Source organism: Sinocyclocheilus grahami, unplaced genomic scaffold (genome assembly GCF_001515645.1).
Source record: "Sinocyclocheilus grahami isolate Dianchi unplaced genomic scaffold, SAMN03320097.WGS_v1.1 scaffold544.1, whole genome shotgun sequence".
In the NCBI taxonomy this organism is placed as follows: domain Eukaryota; kingdom Metazoa; phylum Chordata; class Actinopteri; order Cypriniformes; family Cyprinidae; genus Sinocyclocheilus; species Sinocyclocheilus grahami.
Window position 1 is genome coordinate 240,528 of NW_015505723.1, and position 19,826 is coordinate 260,353.

General features: G+C 35.8%; 1 protein-coding gene across 1 annotated transcript in view; it reads left to right on the forward strand.

Annotated features, from left to right (window-relative positions):
• Nucleotides 1–966: 966 nt before the first annotated feature.
• The window catches only part of LOC107555741 (nesprin-1-like), a 122,538-nt gene continuing 103,678 nt past the window's right edge, over nt 967–19,826 (forward strand). Inside the window, exons 1-15 of the mRNA XM_016238619.1 lie at nt 967–1,334; nt 3,220–3,281; nt 10,794–10,889; nt 11,479–11,562; nt 13,719–13,739; nt 14,342–14,434; nt 14,571–14,749; nt 14,885–15,081; nt 15,547–15,632; nt 15,841–15,948; nt 17,743–17,880; nt 18,129–18,293; nt 18,458–18,570; nt 18,698–18,866; nt 19,091–19,187. Of these exons, the coding sequence (XP_016094105.1) occupies nt 1,229–1,334; nt 3,220–3,281; nt 10,794–10,889; nt 11,479–11,562; nt 13,719–13,739; nt 14,342–14,434; nt 14,571–14,749; nt 14,885–15,081; nt 15,547–15,632; nt 15,841–15,948; nt 17,743–17,880; nt 18,129–18,293; nt 18,458–18,570; nt 18,698–18,866; nt 19,091–19,187 (1,714 nt within the window). The 5' untranslated portion in view covers nt 967–1,228. The remainder of the gene's footprint in view (nt 1,335–3,219; nt 3,282–10,793; nt 10,890–11,478; nt 11,563–13,718; nt 13,740–14,341; nt 14,435–14,570; nt 14,750–14,884; nt 15,082–15,546; nt 15,633–15,840; nt 15,949–17,742; nt 17,881–18,128; nt 18,294–18,457; nt 18,571–18,697; nt 18,867–19,090; nt 19,188–19,826) is intronic.

Below are 19,826 nucleotides of genomic sequence, written 5' to 3' on the forward strand. Positions count from 1 at the left end.
TATGTACAGTGCAATAAATATATACACATATATATTAATTCCTTACCAAGTAAAATCTTCTGTCAGTAGAGAACATTATCGACTAAAAATATATAAATACATGTAGCAGATCACACATATACTGCAACTGCTTTATTCTAAATTTTATAATAAGAATATAAAATAAATACATGCATATACCTGTCAGAGAGAGATTTTCATTAAAGATTTTGCAGGACAGATTCAAGGCTTGAGAATTGAAGATAACTGGAGACTGATAGCATATGCCATTTGATATTAATGACTTCCATCATTAAAAACCCTTTTGGGAGGAGACGAATAAAGGAGAAAATTATACCCGTGATTAATGAAACTATCATAATTTTAAAGATGATCATTTTCCCCAGGCTTTTCATTTTCTCTTATCTTTATTTTCAAAACCTGCAACAATGGAGTGGGGCCAGTTTTCACTCTTCTATAAAACATTTCTTTCATGCATCTCAAGCCAAAATACAACCTGTATTTCATTCTAAAATATTAATTTAATATATATTACAAACCCAGCAATACAGCTTGTTTGTTTATAGCACAATGTGACATAAAAGACTCTGTTGCATCTCAATAATGCATCTAGCAGAGGAGGGCTGTTTGTTTTGTTAGACTGTTCTAGGAGCTTTATAAAGCCGCTGGGAGCGCTAAATCAGATCGAGCAGTGTTTTCAGGCAAAGTTAATCAGCTCAGGCCAGCAGCTTTTCCTAAACCTTAGAATCCAATACATTTAGTGGGAGGAGAGAGAGGATTCAGCTGATCTAGGGGAATTTCAGTGCTGAGCACGTCCTGCCCGGTTCGGTCTTTACAGAGTGTACACGCACACCACTCCCCCTCCCGTCATGCGCTCAGATTTGTGATGACATCACACATTCCCATACAAGCGATTGGTTGGAGGCACAAGAGGAATCGTTCCTGCAGAGAGAGTATAGACAGAGGGATGTTGAGACCGGTGCTGCAAACATGCACACATTCTCACTTTCTTCTATTACGTTGGAGGGACATAGACAGATTTTCATTCTGATTACTTCACATCATATGGCGAGATAGGGAACCTAAAGAAGAGGTACATGAAGGTCTTCCTCTGTATTGACAAGCAACATCAAAAGCTCCACAAAAGGAAGGTCAAGAGTAGTTGACCTTTGACCATCACAGGTGGATGTGCACTTCATGAGCTTAGGATCACAAAGGCATTCTGGGAATGGATGTCAAGGGCAAGGTGCCAAGACGATGGGAGGATATAGCTGCCAAAAAGAAGTCTGGCACATCCCTCAACTTAGTGCAAGGGGTTTCTCGACACCTGCGTGGTAAGAGATTGGCAGACTTGTTTATAAATGCATCTGGTGTCAATGATGGACATGTGCTTCTAAGTGAGTTGCACATTTTATATGCAATACTTTAGGTCAGATTTGCACATTTGACAGCATATCTGACTGCTTTTGGTGCTTCTATGCAGTGACATTTTTTTAAAAAGAATTTTCACTTAGAAACTGGTAGTAAATTTCACAATTAATTACAAAGAAACAGCTAATAACACATTGAATTAACTGTGAAATTTTGAGTTAGAAAGACTGAAATGGCATTTTCATGTAAAACGTACTCCAGTAATCTTTGTTTTATTTATAACTTCGATTTTTGGCAATGACAGGGTCATCTGTAGGGGAGCTCAGCAGGTTCTTGGATGTGCTGTGGATCAATTCTGACTGTGCAAGAGAGACAGTCAAGGAAGTGTTGATTAATCGTGGTTATTTTGGAAATTTAATTAGGAATTTGTAAAAAGATGCCTGGTTATTGTTATATTTCTGCAGTGGGGATGTTTTGTGGGTGTATATGTGTCAAATGCACATACAGTGAGTTTGCATCTGCGAATCCCACTCAAAGTCACCCTGTCCTTATGACGGTGGGCAAGGCACACACTCTCTCTCTCACACACACACACACACCAATACACACCAATGCAGCTGCAAATCTTTTCTGTTGCCATCTATCATACTCCTCTTCTCATCAATATTTGATTGCTTTAGCTCTGAAACAGACTTGATCAAACTATTAATTCACAAAATACTAGATTTTTAGCACAAATGACAGTGGCACATGTGGTCTGCATTATGCATGAGCCTGGTCCCCTTCTTACACACACACACACCCACACACACAGACGGTGTGTGACATAGTGACCGGCTTCAGTGTAATCCATCAGACAGTGCTTTCATTAAAGACGTTGGCTCTGCATCAGTTGTCATTTCTTGCTGATGTAACTGTTAGGAGAAAGGATATTACTGTCACCTTGCAGTTCAGTAATCAGGGTTGGATCTTTTGTTTTCGAGATTGACATGTTTATGCTGCTTTCATCACAAGATACAGTAGGAAATGTTATTGTGAGTGAGCTTGTGAAAATTGGGTAAAACCTTTACCTAGTTATCTCCTCAGACAAATGGTTTATTCTGTTGTGTCTGCTCTTTGAAAAAATTACAAAACAAATTTCTGTGTTTTCTAATTGATCAGGAGATTTAAGTAAATGTCACGGCGACCTTCAAATTCAGTGTTTTTCTGGGCCTTGTTATGAGGGGGTCCAACTTAATGTGTCTATACATTTAATGTTGTCCTGGTCCTTATGGCTGCATTTAAGTATTTTTGTTTGGAACCAATATGATACATGTTATTTTTATGTTTAGATGTTTTATGATTGAAAAGTGCCAATATTCATAACCTATATGCGTAACCCATGATAAAAATGACTCCAAAACCCATAATGAATGTATTATTATTTTTATTATTATTATTCCATCTAAATGGTCTAAAATTAAAACTTAAAATTAAGCTTAAAAATAAATTTATAATTTTTGTGCTGTGTGTTGCTCACATGAGAATGAAAAAGGTTATGTATATTTATTGTACAATTAATGTATAAGTAATTTTCTTACAGAGAAACACACCAAATGGTGTTATTTAGCAGTGCACTCTATATTAAAGGGTATAAAAGTGTAAATATCAGTCAGAATATTTGTCAAAACATAATCAGTGTATTTGTCAAGAAAATATACATATATTTTGGTCAAAATGAACAGTCAAAAAGAAAGAACTGTCTTTTATTGTGATTCTTGATGGGTGATATAGTAGTGTCTCATGTTGTTTAAGATTTAAGATCAGTTTTGTTACTCCGGATTCTGGTGTGTTTTGTTTTTCCTTTAGACGAGCAGGAAGCTGTGCAGAAGCGAACGTTCACAAAATGGATCAACTCTCATCTAGCAAAGGTGAGCCGAGTCGTGTGTGAGATTTCTGAACCAACATGCATCCATTCATGTGTGAGAGAAAAAAAGCATCTGAAGCCTGTTATAGCCACTTCTCTCCAAAGTGCAGAATTAATCTGTCACAAGACCGGTGGCACCAGTCCAGGTCCAACGTGAACATACACTTTAATCTCCTCTTTAAATTACTGTGCCTCATTTGACCAGGGTACAGTCAGTCTGCTGACAGGATTTACCTATAGGCAACTATGCAACAGTACAGCATTATGTAATGAAAAAGATGCTGTGTCACAGTCTTGAGCAATATTGTACTTACAGAAGACTTAACAGAATAGGAATTTACAGGTTATGATTATATAAAAACACTATTGTAGCCAAGCTTTTTTTCTTTTTAAGAAAAGAGGGGTTAAAATTACAATACTTATTTTTTGTAAGTGTTGTCAGTTGAGCTTAATTTGTATTGAACCCAAAATATTCTGTTAAATCATTTACATTTCTATTATCACAGTAGGGACATTATTAAAAGCTTACCCAATAACAGGTGCTTGTATAATTTGCATGATAAACGGGACACATGATATGCGTGTAATAATAGCTTGATGGCTTATTGATTTGTGTGTAAAGAGTGACTGGTCAAGCCATTTTTAAAATTAGCCGCCACTCCAGATAATTCCACTATGATCAACCAAGACCTGACTTGGCTAATCTTCTGTGACGAGGAGCAGGAAATTCATTTGAAATATCAATCTGTGGGGAATACGTCTTGACGTGGCATTTTGTATTAGGTTGCACACCAGTGCCTCTCCAGCGTAAAATGTTAACCACAGAAGATTTGAGGTTCGTACGCTCCCTAGCCGTTATTTATTTATCTGTTTGCTCATTACCATCTGTCATGGACATATTGGACCTGTCAGTTAGAGTTGGCAGTGAGATTCACAGCATCAATGTGCTTCAAGACGACAGTCTTATGAATTAGTTTATGCTTTGATTATTTCTCTGACAGGAATCATAAACAGCTACTGCATGGATAGTTGCTTTCTGGTGTATAAACACGCAGATTTTAAAGCATATTTACGAGCAGATTCTATATAGGCAGATATAGTTTACATAAAATTCTAGTATACAACTTTGTTTTTATGCTGTAGTGTTATTTTAGTATTATTTGTTTAGTATGTACAAAAATGTTGTAAATGTTTGATTCTTTGATGAATGAAAAGTTAAAAAGAACAGCATTTATTCAAAATAGAAAACTTTTCTAACAATATTAGTCTTTAAAAATGTTAAAATTTAAAATTTACTGACCCCAAACTTTTGAATAGTAGTGTATATTGTAACACAAAATTTCTATTTTGAATGAACGCTGTTCTTTTTAACTTTTTGTTCATCAAAGAATCTTGAAAAAAGTATAACTGTTTGCAACATTGATTATAAATCAGCATGTTAGAATAATTTCTGAAGGATCATGTGACACTCAAGACTGGAGTTATGATGCTGAAAATTCAGCTTTGCTTCACAGGAATAAATGACATTTTAACGTATACACACAGAAAAGTTGCTTTAAATTGTAATATTTCACAGTATTGCTGCTATTACTGTATTTTGAAATACAGCATGATTAAAAAAATCTTACCAGCCTCAATCTTTTGAACGGAAGTGTTTATTAAAGTAATCTGAGTTGTTTTCAATCACATCTATGGCATGCTGTTGATTACCACAGACTATGATTTTGACTCATCTCTCTGTTTGTAAGAAACAAATGGGAAATGGATATGTAGTAATTGCAATGAAAGCAGTTATGCAAACTAGAAAAAGCACCGTGCTCATAAACATGACGTGCTATAGCATTATACTTTGTGTGCTAACCAACTGATTCTGTGCAGTTACATGGATCTGAGGTTTTAAACTCTCCCACAAGAATTACATTCATAAAACACAAGAAGAGTTCTTCCACCTTCAACAATCATATTTAAATGTTATTGTTACATTACTATTTTTACAAACTGAAAGATGAGGTGAAATTATTCAGTGTGCCTCAGATTCTTTCCATGAGCATTGTTGAAAATCCAGAGTATTATACAGTGGGTACGGAAAGTATTCAGACCCCCTTAAATTTTTCACTCTGTTATATTGCAGCCATTTGCTAAAATCATTTAAGTTACAGTCTTATGAATTAGTTTATGCTTTGATTATTTCTCTGACAGGAATCATAAACAGCTACTGCATGGATAGTTGCTTTCTGGTGTATAAACACGCAGATTTTAAAGCGTATTTACGAGCAGATTCTATATAGGCAGATATAGTTTACATAAAATTCTAGTATACAACTTTGTTTTTATGCTGTAGTGTTATTTTAGTATTATTTGTTTAGTATGTACAAAAATGTTGTAAATGTTTGATTCTTTGATGAATGAAAAGTTAAAAAGAACAGCATTTATTCAAAATAGAAAACTTTTCTAACAATATTAGTCTTTAAAAATGTTAAAATTTAAAATTTACTGACCCCAAACTTTTGAATAGTAGTGTATATTGTAACACAAAATTTCTATTTTGAATGAACGCTGTTCTTTTTAACTTTTTGTTCATCAAAGAATCTTGAAAAAAGTATAACTGTTTGCAACATTGATTATAAATCAGCATGTTAGAATAATTTCTGAAGGATCATGTGACACTCAAGACTGGAGTTATGATGCTGAAAATTCAGCTTTGCTTCACAGGAATAAATGACATTTTAACGTATAAAAGATAAATTTAAAAAATAAATAATAAAAAATTCTGTATTTTTGATCAAATAAATGCAGCCTTGATGAGCATAAGAAACGTCTTTAAAAAACATTAAAAATCTTACTGATCCCAAACATTTGAATGCCACTGTGTATATGACAAAAACTAATAAAATGGCAATAGCACATTTTTTAAAATATGTTTTTTAAATATATATTTTTAAATAATATATTATTTAGCTGTAATTAATTTTTATTTTATTTTTTTTAGTCATTTTAGGAGTTAACTAACTTGTGTATTTCAGTTAGTTGCCAACATTTTTAATTTTATATACATTTTATTATTTGTTAAGCTAGTTTCATTAAAATTGAGATAAATTTGTGAATAAACATTTTTTGTGATGGTTTATTAAAAGCAAAATTATAAAAGAAAATTGAATCTGGATCAGAACAAGATTTTGCTTTTAGTGGACTACATTGAAGAGATAAAATAAAACCTTGCCATATTTTTAACTTGGACCTGCAATCCTATTGTATGAAAGAGATGTGACATGATCCTATTGCTTCAATAGACATGAGACTTTTTCATGAAATGTGTGTGCAGGAAGGACAGAAATAGAGATCGTCTAATTAAAATTGCAAATAGAGAACTATTTGAACTGGTTCTACATCTGTCAGAATCAATTACATTCATTGTATCTTGCAAATCCAAATAATTTGTTCAATAGCCGAATAGCACCACGCCATCCCTGGCACCCGCTGTTCCCACTTCTTTGCTGTTGCCCTTTAACCTCATCCTGCTGCTGAATGATGTTGCCTTGGTGACAGCACTCTCAAGTATTTGAGGGAGAAGTTTGAGAATGCATGTGCCAAATAGCAGGGAATCAATGTGACTCGTATATTGTTGACAGGATCATTTTAGACTGTATGTGCTATTTTAGTGATCACTGTTTCAAGCAGGTTTACATTTGGGTTTCAGGTATTTCTGATCAAAATATCTCTCTAGCCCTCCACCAGATCGCTAATGCAAATCATCTGGAGTGATTTTCCAGCTCCATAATTCATAGCCCAAAGGCTTCGGATTAATTCTTAGCATGTGTATGATAACACAGAATGAGAATTACACACCGCTTCTATCGCTCCTAAATTTCTTTATAGAAGTATCAATAGGGTATTAGAGAATACGCCCACAGGTCCATGATAGATAATGAAATGTAATTAGGTGTACAGACTAAATTAGGTCCGTTAGTTCCAAGTTTCACTAGTGAGTGATGGAGATGTTGCATTGAGGCCTTACAGCCTTTTGACAGAATTTCAAGTTTCATGAAAGAATCATTCATTTGAGCCAGATCTTTTTAATAATTCAGTTGATCCAGTTCAAAGAACCATTCTGAATGATTCATATATGAATCAGACTCTGGAACTCACTGGAGGGGAAGATTGTTAGTGAATAATTTCTGTTTGTTTCTCATCTGAAGGTATGATATGACTTTGGTGGACTTGAAACATAGCACGCCTAAATTTAATATAAACGTGTATGGACCTTTTGTTTTAGGCTTGAAACCTCCAGTCCTTTTTCAGTGTAATTGTATGGACAAGAGTATCCAGTACATGCTTTCAAAATTTCTCCTTTTGTGTTCTATTCAATTCAAACCGATTCGGAACAACATGATGACAGAATTTTCATTTTAGGGTGAACTGTTTCTTTAACTCACAGAGAAAACTCTGTGCACATCATAGAAAATTGAAAAGGTGCAAACTTCTTACAAGATGCTCAACTGCTCAGCCTTAAACCAAGATCCTGGTTCAACACAATAATCAATTCCCACAGAATTGATCAGCATTGCATTAAAAGATTTACCAAAATCCTCATACTCCAAACTGTTCATTAAAAGATACCATTACAGGACGCATAGTGCCTCAGGTCTCTTTACTCATGCATGTGCTTGCAAATTTGAAGGACATCAGAGAGGAAGGACTGAAGCACTAATCTGCCTAAGAGCTTCAACTTGATTAGCCACTAGAGTCCGAGAGAGAGAGAGGGAGAGAGAGAAAACCGAAATCAGTGAGTTTAATGTGACGCGAGCCAAATAGCATTATAGTGACGGCGAGAGAGAGAGAGAGAGAGAGAGAGAGAGAGAGAGAGAGAGAGAGAGAGAGGAGTGTGATTGAAAGAAAGGGAATGCGAAAGAGGCCACCCTCCATTTCAATTTTGACAAATCCTCTCAGACAGGGTTAGGGCTTAATTATGGCATGCCCAATATTGAGGATGAGCTTGTTTCTCATGTGTTTGACAGTTAGCATGGGTGAGCAGCACACAGCAGCCGCCCGGACACCCTGCTGCCTGCACCTGCTTTCTCGCTAGACATATATCAGGTTTCTCTCTGAATTATGAAATTCAGTATTCAGTGCCCACAGATTCACAAACTGTAACCTCGATTTAACAATCAGTGCTCACAGATTAGTAAGCAGTAACCTCAATTTTGTCATTTGTACTCACAGGTTCATAAACTGCACCCACTGCTTTTTAGATGGGTCCCTTAGTTAAGGAATCTGGGCGGTTCTCTGTAATCTTTTCCTTAGTTGCTTTAAAAGAGCTCTGTACTTTCATAATAATGACAATAAAATATAGTTTCTGACTTATAAAAAATATTGTCTAAATTATGGGGATGCTTTTGGGGATGCAGGGATATGCTAGACTAGAGGGTCCATGGAAAGTTTGAGTGAAAAACAAACACAAATATAAAAACTGTATTTTAGGGCAGTCAATATTTAATATTAATTTTGATGTAGATTATAATAAAGATTAAGTTAATTATATTTATTATGTTAAAGATTATTCGCTGTTAAAAGTGCTGTACAAATGATTCTGAACTGAAATATTTTTTTTTCATTGTTGTATGTCAAGTGGGTAGGAAAATGGCATACTACAAAGTAAATATTTTTCATACAAAATTTTTAAATGTTTAGCTTTGGCTTTTCTAGTGACAATATAAAAGTCAACTATTTAATTTTGTAAACAATATGTCCCTATACTTTAATTCTGTCATCTCTTTACTTACCCTCATGTTGTTCGGAAACCTGTGTTTTATTTTATTTTATTTTATTTTTGACTTTGGGACTTGATTTGATTAGATTTTCCATACAGTGAAAGTCAGTGCATTCCAATATTGTTTGAACCCCATTATTAAAATTAATCTATAAAATAAATGTAAATCTGATTTTTGATGTTATGACATGATTTTAAAAATGATTTAGTGAACAATGTGCAGTTGAACAGTATTATTGATACTCTCAACCTTAATTTAACTCGTCTCTGCCCACTAACATTGTCTCTCTGATCTCTGACTGATATTGAACACAGTTAGAGTGGCCCTCAGGTGTTTGTATGTTCACATGAACTTTGATTGGGTTGCACAGAACATGCAGCTACCGTAGCTAAACGCTGTCACTCCGCTGGCTGAATACATCAGCAACGCCTGCCATGACAATCTATTTCCATCAGTAATAACCAGACACAGATAATTAGTTTGTTCAGCCCTGCTGGTTGTGCCTTTGTGTTGTTTCCTCTTATTTTCATTAGTTGCATAATTACTCAAAGTGCCTCTTTTTAATTTAATATCCTATAAGGTGATTTTATCCAATTAGCTTTTGAATTATTTAGAGATAATTAGAATATCTGAGCAATTCCTCCCCCTGCTCTCTCAAAAATACTTCAAGAATTAATCTTTTAAAAACATCACTCACTTCCCCTTTCTGCCTCTAATTAAGGTCATCCCACAGTCGTTTCTCTTGAAATCGTTCACTTTCACTCTTAAACTACTTTTTTTTTCTCTATATTTTTCCGTTCTTTTGAAATATAAGTCCCCACCCCCTCTACATCTCTCTCTCACACACGCACACACACACATACACACTCACTTTCACTGTTTCATATTAATCTCCTCATGAATGATTTTGCCACCCGGCTGCTTTCCACTCCAAATCCCAGTCATGTGACTGCTGTCTTAAGAGAAATCCTAGATGTGTCGTCCGGGTAAAGAGGGGCTGTGTGGATGGATTAGTGGAGGGGCTTCATCGGGTCAGACAGACTGTGTCGTCTCTACAATCAGCACTTTTACTCTTCACTTTTCAGATGCTTCTTAAGCTTACGATTGACAACACTAATATTCACTGGGTTCAATCTATAAAGCTCATTCAAACTCACATCTATCTATCTATCTATCTATCTATCTATCTATCTATCTATCTGTCTGTCTATCTATCTATCTGTCTATCTATCTATCTGTCTGTCTGTCTGTCTGTCTGTCTGTTATTCTGTTATTCTATCGTTGTATCTGTCTGTTGTTCTATCTATCATTCTGTCATTTTATCTAACAGTTTTTCATTCTATCTTTTGTTCTATCTTTCGTTCCATCAGTCATTCTATCGTTCTATCTATCATTTTACTTATCTTTCTATCTATTTTTCTATATATTTCCGTCTCTGTTGTTCTGTCTCATTCTATCTTCCATTGTTCTATCACTCTATCAATCTATCATTCTATCATTCTGTCGCTTTATCTATCATTCATTCGATCTGTTGTTCTATCTGTAATTCTATCTATCATTATATCGTTCTGTTTTGTTCTATCTATCGTTCTTTCTATTGTATATCATTCTATCTGTCTATTGTTCTTTCTGTCCTTCTGTCTGTCATTCTGTCTGTGTATTGTTCTATCTGTCTTTTGTACGTTGTAGATGTCTAAATAGTTTGAAGTAAAATATCAAATCATCACTGGATTGTTTTCCCTCCCCAGCGTAATCCTCCTTTAGTGGTCTCTGATCTCTTTGAAGATGTGAAAGACGGAGTGATGTTGTTAGCTCTTCTTGAAGTCCTGTCTGGTCACAAACTGGTAAGAAAAATGCACTTTTGGTTGTTTTGGTATTTGATTTTCCTCTGTAAATCGAAGTTACTTAACAGCTGTACAAATGACTTTTACGGTATCAAGCATCATTGTCCCAGTCAGATTTACATTTCTGTAATATAGAACATTGTTTTTAAATTGTGACATTGTTTTAAATGATAGCAAACATGATAATACAAGACATATTACCAAAAAAAAAGAAGAAGTGTATTCACTGCACTTTATTAGCGCTCACTTACTCACACACACATGAATACCCACACTCTCAGTGAACAATCCCATAAGGCTATTGGTGCCTCAGGTCTTTGCAGTGCTGTAACAATCAATATAGCAAGTGGCACATGGTCCTTTGATATTTTTTTTCTTTTTACTTTTGTCTCTTGCAATCTCTTTGCTGTCATCTTTGTATTCTCTGTATTATTTGTATATAACTATCTGTCCCAACTGCTTTTTTTCTCTCTCTGTTTTTTTGTTCGTTTTCATATCTTTCTCCCTGTTCCTTGCTGGGTATTTACATTTTCCTCTGTCTATCACCGTTTTCCTTTTGTCTGCTGTGCTATCTTCTCCCATCTGACAGCCATGTGAACAGGGCCGCAAGCTGAGGAGGATCCACTGGGTTGCTAACGTGGGAAGAGCACTGAAGTTTCTGGAGGGCAGGAGGGTAAGGCAGTCCATTCCCAGAGTGCTTTGCTCAGGTGTACAGCTCCAGGTCATAACCACTCAGTCTGACCTACACAACCTCTTCCCCGTTCTGCTCTGATACTGACGAGAGACAAAGAAAAGGAAAACCCTGTTCTTCATTTCATGTTTAATTCTCATTCTAACCAAGAAATTGTTTCATTTAAATCACCAACAAATGAAGGATTTATGGATTAATTAGAACATGCTACATGGCTCAGAATAGATTTATAAGGTGATGTTGACACGTCAGACTGAAATCATTCAACTTATTGAGGTTTAGTCCTGGGTCAACTTGTAATAAATCTGTCTCTGGTGCCTTATATTTGGCGCTGACCTTCCCACATACAGTCTCTCTGTCTGTGGTTGCCAAAGCTGAACAAATTGACTTATTAATGTACAGTCAGCCAGGCATTTTCACAAAATAAATCCCTAAATTAGGACCCTGTTGTGAAAAGGGCATTATAACAGACAATACAACACAAAATACATACATACATACTGTACATACATATATATACATAAATAGCCTGAAATAAATGATCAGTTTCGTAAAAAAAAAAATGTAAGCAGCACAACTGTTTTCAACATTACTACTACTAATAATGTTTCTTGAGCACTAAATCAGCATATTATAATGATTTCTGAAGGATTACGTTACACTGAAAACTGCTGAATATTCAGCTTTGCCATCACTTAAATAAATGAATTACATTTTCAAATAGAACACAGTTATTTTAAATTGTAATAATACTTCACAATATTACTGTGTTTTCAAATGAATGCCTTGGTGAGCATAAGAGACCATAAGAGACCTCAGAAAGCATATACTGTATAGACAGAGGACAACACAAGAATTACACATTCTGACAATAGACTTTTTTTTTCTTTTTTCTTTGTGCCCATATTTATTTTTTCCTTTTCTATGTCACAATGACATTGTAATGTGTTTATTCATTTTTTGGTCAGACCACTAGTAAAAGTGTAAGTGGAATTCTATCCAGTCTCTTTCAATCAATGTCCCACATACCGTAATGAGTAAATTTGTACTTTTTAAATGGATATATGGCATAGATAAGCATATGGCATAGTTTACTTTAGGTAATACTAACAAAGTGCACTGTTATATTGACAACATGACTAAGCATTTTGACTATCTTGTTTGTGAACAATGGCACAAGTACTTTTCATTCTGATGGCACTGATATGTTCATTGACATAAATACTTACTTTTGAGAGATGAACTAAAGATTTTGTGTAAGTTACAGGCTTTTGCAGGTAATCCATTGTGTGGTGCTGTTTGTACGAATTGTTTTGAGAAATGCACATACATTTGTGCAAATATTAAGGATGATTTGAGAAATGCACCAAAGCGACTGAGAAAAATTGTAATGTAGCGGTGTTATAATAGATAAAAAGAAGAGGATTGCTGTCATTGTCTAATATTTTATAGTAAAACCATGGCGATTTGAAATGGGGCCCATTTCCCCCCCTTTTATATACAGGGTATTTTTTCATATCATCTCTCTTGGGAGAAGCACAGATATTTCATTTACTGTATAGCTGTGCTTCAGACTGTAATTATACAGCCTGTCAGAGAATGAAGCTGAGCTAAGCCTCCCACTCCTGAGGTGGTCTGTCTGTCTGAGTATCTGATCTCTCAAGAAGCTGAGGATTCATTTCGTAAGCTACAGTCTTTCACCATCTTATCTGCCTCTGTCATCCCTCTCTCATCTCTCTCTATTCCCTGTGGAGCACAGTGGGAGAAACCAGAGTACAGAACTGTTTTGTATTATGCTGAAGTGTACTTTTATGTGCAATATGGGACACAATATTTTAAAGTAATGGGCTTTTTTTTAAGTAAGTGGATGTTATGATTATGTATTTTTGCGTGGATTTTTCATTTTTTCGACTTATGTGTGGCTGGTTTTTAGTATTCGTGCCTTGGTGTGTTTATAACAATAGGTGCATGTGTGCAGTGCTTACCTTGTCTGACACTGAAGGGTTTTAGGTTATCTCAGAGCTGAGGTTTCTTATCACCTGTCCTTCAGTTGATGGGACACACTTTTGTTAACAGCATGCAATGACCTCTATTCTTCTTCCTCTGTCTTTCTCCCCTTTGTTTTATACCCATTTCAGTCGGCCTACAGAGGATCTCCGGTTAGTGTGACCTTTCTTTTGACTGACTATATGTCTATGATTGACATTATCACTTTCTGAAACAGGATCTCTCCAAATGTAACCTTGAATTAAGAATTGACTTGATAAAAGTGATAGCAAAATCAGCATCCAAAAAATAAAAAATTCTGTGCTTATTTACCCTCATTTAATTTCAAAATTGTATGATTTGCTGTTGTTCAAGGAATACAAATGGATTTTGAGCTGCTCTCTTCCATATTAGAATATTTTATATACAATGTTAGTGTGTATTAATATTTTGAATTAGCTTTTATTGTTATATTTACAGTTTTCATTTTAATTACAGTTTAATATTAATAATTTTGTTTGATTAGTTAGAAATATTTCTATTTAACTTTCATTTATATTTATTTCATTTTTATCTTTAGTACTTTAACGATAGCTTGCAATAAATTTTAGTCAGTATTCACTGAAAGTCTTGCTTGACAGCCATTCATCATTCACTTTCAATATGTGTAAACAAAAGAATTAAAGTCATGTGGTTTTGAAGTGGCAGGAGGGTGAGTAAATAATGACAGTTTTTCTTTCTTTCTTGCTTGCTTGCTTTCTTTTTTGCTTAACAGATTAAATTAGTTAACATCAACACAACAGATGTGGTAGACGGCAGACCCTCGATTGTGCTTGGGTTGATATGGACCATCATCTTATATTTCCAGGTAAAAAATATTCGAGTAATTTCCATAAATATTTCAACCATTCTTCAACAATAATGTCTTTAAGTTACTATAATTTAACAAAATAACAGAGTAGTTAATAACATTTTCGACACTTCCTCTGCATCTTCTTGTTCAGATAGAGGAGCTCACCAGCCATCTACCAGCCCTACAACCTCAATCTAGCAGCAATTCATCAGTGGAAAGCTCCAACAGCACTGAGACCAGCAGCCCACCTGTCAAACGCAAGCCCCGCCTTTCTTTTCAGGGTGGGGCCAAGAGAGCCCTTCTCAAATGGGTGCAGACCACAGCAACAAAGTAAGAACTGTGTTATGCTTGTGCAAGGCATTGAATGAATATATTGTTCTTTAATCCCGTTTCCCTAAGTAATGCATATGACAGCATTCTTCCTGGGTTTTGACATAATGTACATACGTACGTGTGTGTTTTCAGGAGACTGGGTCTGGATGTGAAGGACTTTGGTCCCAGCTGGCGCACAGGGGTGGCTTTTCATGCTGTCATCTTTGCTTTGCGACCCCATCTGGTTAACATGGAACGTGTTTGGAAGAGACCCAACAGGGATAACCTAGAAGAGGCCTTCTCTTTGGCTGAGAGAGAACTGGGCATCCCACGATTACTTGATCCTGAAGGTGATACCAGTCATACAGAAAAACCATTTTTGGTCCAAATCATGACTAGAGATTTGATGCAGAGTCTGTTTGTGATGTTAATTCACAAATATGCTGCTTTGTACATAGTAACAGACAGACACAGTTTGTTTTTTGACTATGTACTTTCAAATTGTGTTGCACAAGGCTCTAAGCGCCAAATGCTTAAATTCTAATTAGCAGCATGCCACTCACAGAGGATACGATTGATGAACGGGGAGGCGGGGAGGAGAACACGCGGTAGACGTTGGCAAGGTCATGGTATAATCATTTTGATGACCCAAAGGCATTGCCTCGTGGAGGATGCCAAAATGTATGACGAGCGCCGGAAGAGTAGGCTTAATTTCATTAGAATTAGCTGAACACTGCTCTCACTTTCTCGCTCTTGTTCCTAATTCATAATAGGGAGGGTAAATGTGTATAAAATGATTAGTATCTCCCCCGCAGAGCTGATTTCTTGCTCCCCCGTGGAGAGGTTTGGGGCAGATCCGTACAATGGAGGAGAGGAACTCTGCAAACAGCATGAGTGCAAAGTCTGAGTTGGATTTATAAATGTGGCATTAGTGATGCATGTTTGAACTGCGAAATTGTATTGAGTCGGGGGTTTAAAATGCATTAAATTACTTTAGGTAAGCAAATGATGAGTGTAGAGCTCCCCAAGGGCCTTAAATCTGCACAAATGTTTGCTTTTTGTCTTGTTTCTACAATCCTAACTAACTCGGCGCTCTTTTTTTCTCTCAGAGGGAGCAGCGTAAGACACTGAGGGAGCTGAAAGCGTGGGCAGATCAGTTGGAGAGAGACTGTACTCAAGCCCAGAGGGATGGAGGAAGTCTCGCTGTGCAGTACCAGGTGAGCTCAGGGTCACAATCAGAACCTATTGGCTGAAAACAATGTAGACAACATATGATATCAGTTGGATGCCCAATGCCTGGGTGGTCAAATGGCCATTATTCATACTGATATCCAAGACAACAGTGTGGCTGTTGGTTGAAATACTGATATACTGGGTAGGGTTCAGAAGACTAGACTGTTAGTAAAAATACTTCATGTTTTTATTTATGAAATTGAATACAACTGTTTTCACTTTAAATAATGTTATAAATAGCTGGAAGTTGACTAGCATGAATTTCAGATTTTCTTGCAAATGACTCTTTCTTGCAAAGAAGAATCAGACTCATTAAGTCAGCAAATTGTTCAGAGCGATTACTAAGTTCACAAATAGATCCCTCAATAAAAAGTGCTTTTGAATAAACATTTTATCAAGCTATGCTGTAATTTATTAACCAAAAAAAATGTGTGTAAAATGATTAGTATCTCCCCCGCAGAGAAAAAGTCTTAGATCTTTGAGTTCAGCTCATGAAAAATGGGGGCGAAAACAAAAGTGTTGCGTTTATAATTTTGTTCAGTGTATATATATATATATACGTGTTTTGTCTGATTTTTGAGGATGATGGAATTTCAATCAAGCTGTCCACAGGGCCATCATCAAAGTCACAATTCAAAGTTGGCATCCATATTCAAGTTTTCATCCATACATGTCTCTCCCACTCTTTTTTTTTTTTTACTTGTAACTTTTAACCAAAATGCCATCACTATATCTTCCGGTGAATCATCAGACTTCTCTTTAGTGAAGAACAGCCAATGGAAGTTCCAGTCTTACTTTTTTTTTCTTTGCGATAATCCATTTCTCTCTGATGTTACAATACTGAAAAAAGATTGTTGCTCCTTCATTTACATTGCGACTTTAAGTGACAACACTGCATGCCCATGTTGGCATCTGCCTTCTATCAACAGACAGTTGAATTAGTGGCCAAATGCTGTACAGTTTGATTTGACATCAACATCAAAAGTTATGGAAAGCTTTTGTCCTCCTTTTTAAAAGCTGATAAGCCTATTATTGTGCTATCCTATATACTGTATATTATATATATATATTTTTTCCTAATATAAAAAAAATATGTTAAATAATATAATTTTACAATATTACTGTTACTGTTTGAAAAAGATAAAAAAATGTAATTGACCCCAAACTTTTAACCAGTAGTATATGTTGTCAGGCATGATTTGAGATTTGAAATTTTCACAGTGGTCTCAGATTTTGGACACCGCTGTGTGTATAGTCATCATAATTCATATGACTCTGTGTAAGAAAAATGGAAAATGGAAAAAAAATATGGTAGATCCCAGACAAAACACTGGTTGCTTAAAACACAGAACACTCCCACATACGCATGCAGACAATGCTAATATACATTAGAGCTGAGAGCACTCACTGCTCTCATAATCATGGGCACTACACACCAGTGAGCGACGTCTGTTGCTTTCTGTAGCGCCCACGGACGTGTTCCATATTCAGAAGAACCAGAGCTCTAGCAAAGACCGCATGGGTAGAGAGAAAGTGGAGCCCATTATTGCATGAATACATGCATGTGCAATTTGGCTGTTTAAATTATTTTTCAGCTTTTGGCATGTCTCTCTTTCTCTCTTTCTCTTGCTTTGTCATTTTTTGGACAGGCTGTGTTATCTTGCTGTCTTTCTCCTATTAGCATTACATTGGACGTTATTTGAATATTCAGAATTTCAGTAATTCAATTTCCTGTAGTTCTCACTTTCTTTCACTCACTCGCTCTCTCTTTCTCTCAGACATTCAAGCGTTATCGTGTACAGTTTGAGGTGCAGAGAAGACAAGTGGAAACATGCATTCAGTCCACTCAGAAGGACGACAAGCTGACTGCAGATCAGGCTCTGGTCAAACAGGCCTGGGAGAGACTGTCTGCATGGGTCAGATACACCATAGATTTGTATTATTTTTATATGAAGCTAATTATAATAAATAACCCTAATCTTGGATTAGATCTAACCCTAATCCTAGTCCATTTACTTTATTTATGAATCACTTAATTTTTACCTTTGAGGACATTCAGATTTAGTCAAAATAAGTCCACAAAAAATCCACACAAGGTGTTATATTGTTTTTGAGACATCTTTTTTTTTTTGTGACAGTTTATGTGGTATTTTTCTTACTGCAGTTTTTGGAGTGGCATCTACAGCTGGATAGTGGTTTGCCTCATCCTTTGGGTGAAGTTGGAGTGTGGTTACATCAAGCAGAGAAGATCCTACGAGAGGAACTGGTCCCTCAGCAAGCCCATGACGAGACCGCCAAAGCCATTCACAAAAAGCGACTACACGACCAGGTAAATCAAGGAAATCTGTGTTTTTCTGTATGAACATGTATGGTGTATTGGAGAATGGATGAATGAGAATCTATTAATGAGTCTTAACAAAACTGCCAAAAACTTCACTTTCTTCCTTTAACATGAATTCTGAGTCTTACATTTATCTGTGTTTTATTGTGCAGGAGATCTTAAGGCTTCTTGAAAGACACAAGCAGACCTTGCAGTTAATACACAGAGACAGATGTGTTAATAATGTCCCCATTCCCATGGAACAACTGCAAGACATGGCAGAGAGGTAAACATCATAATATTCTATTTATAATAGAATTTAAAATTAAATTTGCAATGGCTATAAATAAAACTTTATTATATTATATTATATTTATTATATTATTAACCTGCTTTTATTTACCTGCCTTCAGATTAAACTACATATCTACCTCCTCCCATGTTCACTTGAGCAAACTGGAATTCTGGGAGACAAAATACTCTATGCTGGCATTTTTGACACTAGCTGAGTCCAAGCTCAAATCCTGGATAATTAAATATGGCCAATTGGAATCAATGGAGCTTTTGCTACAAAGCTATGGTGTAAGTTTTCAAGCCAGAGAGATTGCAAGAGACTGTTTAACTGTTTTTTTTTATTATTATAATTCTCACAGCTCCTCCATTGCCTAACCATGCAAACATGTTTTCATACATAATAATTTTTGAGTCAATTCCATCACATTAAGATACTTATTACTTTACTTTGTGCTTTGATTCCACAATTAAAATATCTGATCTTTACTTGTGTTCATTCTTTGCTTCTGTAGTCTTTTGTGGAGGGGCAGCAGTTCTTTGAGAAGTATGAATCCAGCCACCAGGCTCTTATAAACGCTGCTGAGCTCTACATTAAAGCAGACAGCTCAGGTATGCTTCATATACTGAACAATGATGTGCTTAATTATACAGTATGTGTGCATGTATGCCTATGGTTCTGCTAAATGGTAGCTTGGTAACAGCACTACAACTTTTAGCAATGATTTTGCAGTTTCATCCTGGTTTCACTGGTTCAAGTAATTACTTCTTTTTCCTCATCAAATTATATGAGAATCAGTAATTATGGAAAAATATGTTTTCCTGAATAACAGAAGGAGGTGCACGGGGAAGAAGGGGATTTTAAAAAAAAATAAAAAATTATCAGGGCTCATGAATTTTAGCGGTAGTGGCAGTCTTGTGTGAATCAAAAAATATATTTGTAATGTAGAAATCATGTCATGGCTGTGCAGATAAAGGCACAGTTTTTTTTTTTTTTTGAGAAAATGCTTAACATTTCACCATCTTAGTGTCCAGAGGGCAGAATGATAGCAGCTCACCAGCAAGTTTAATCCTTGCGGACTCAGTAGTCAATCAATCTCTCTGCCTGTAGCATCTTCCTGCTGTCTCTGTCTCTCTCTGTGTTTCATTCTTGCTCTTTTCCTTTTGGTTTTTCTTTCTCCTTCTACATTCATGCCCCTCTCCTCGGGCCACTGGTAAATGAGGTTTTCCCAGGCACAGAGCTCAAAAGGG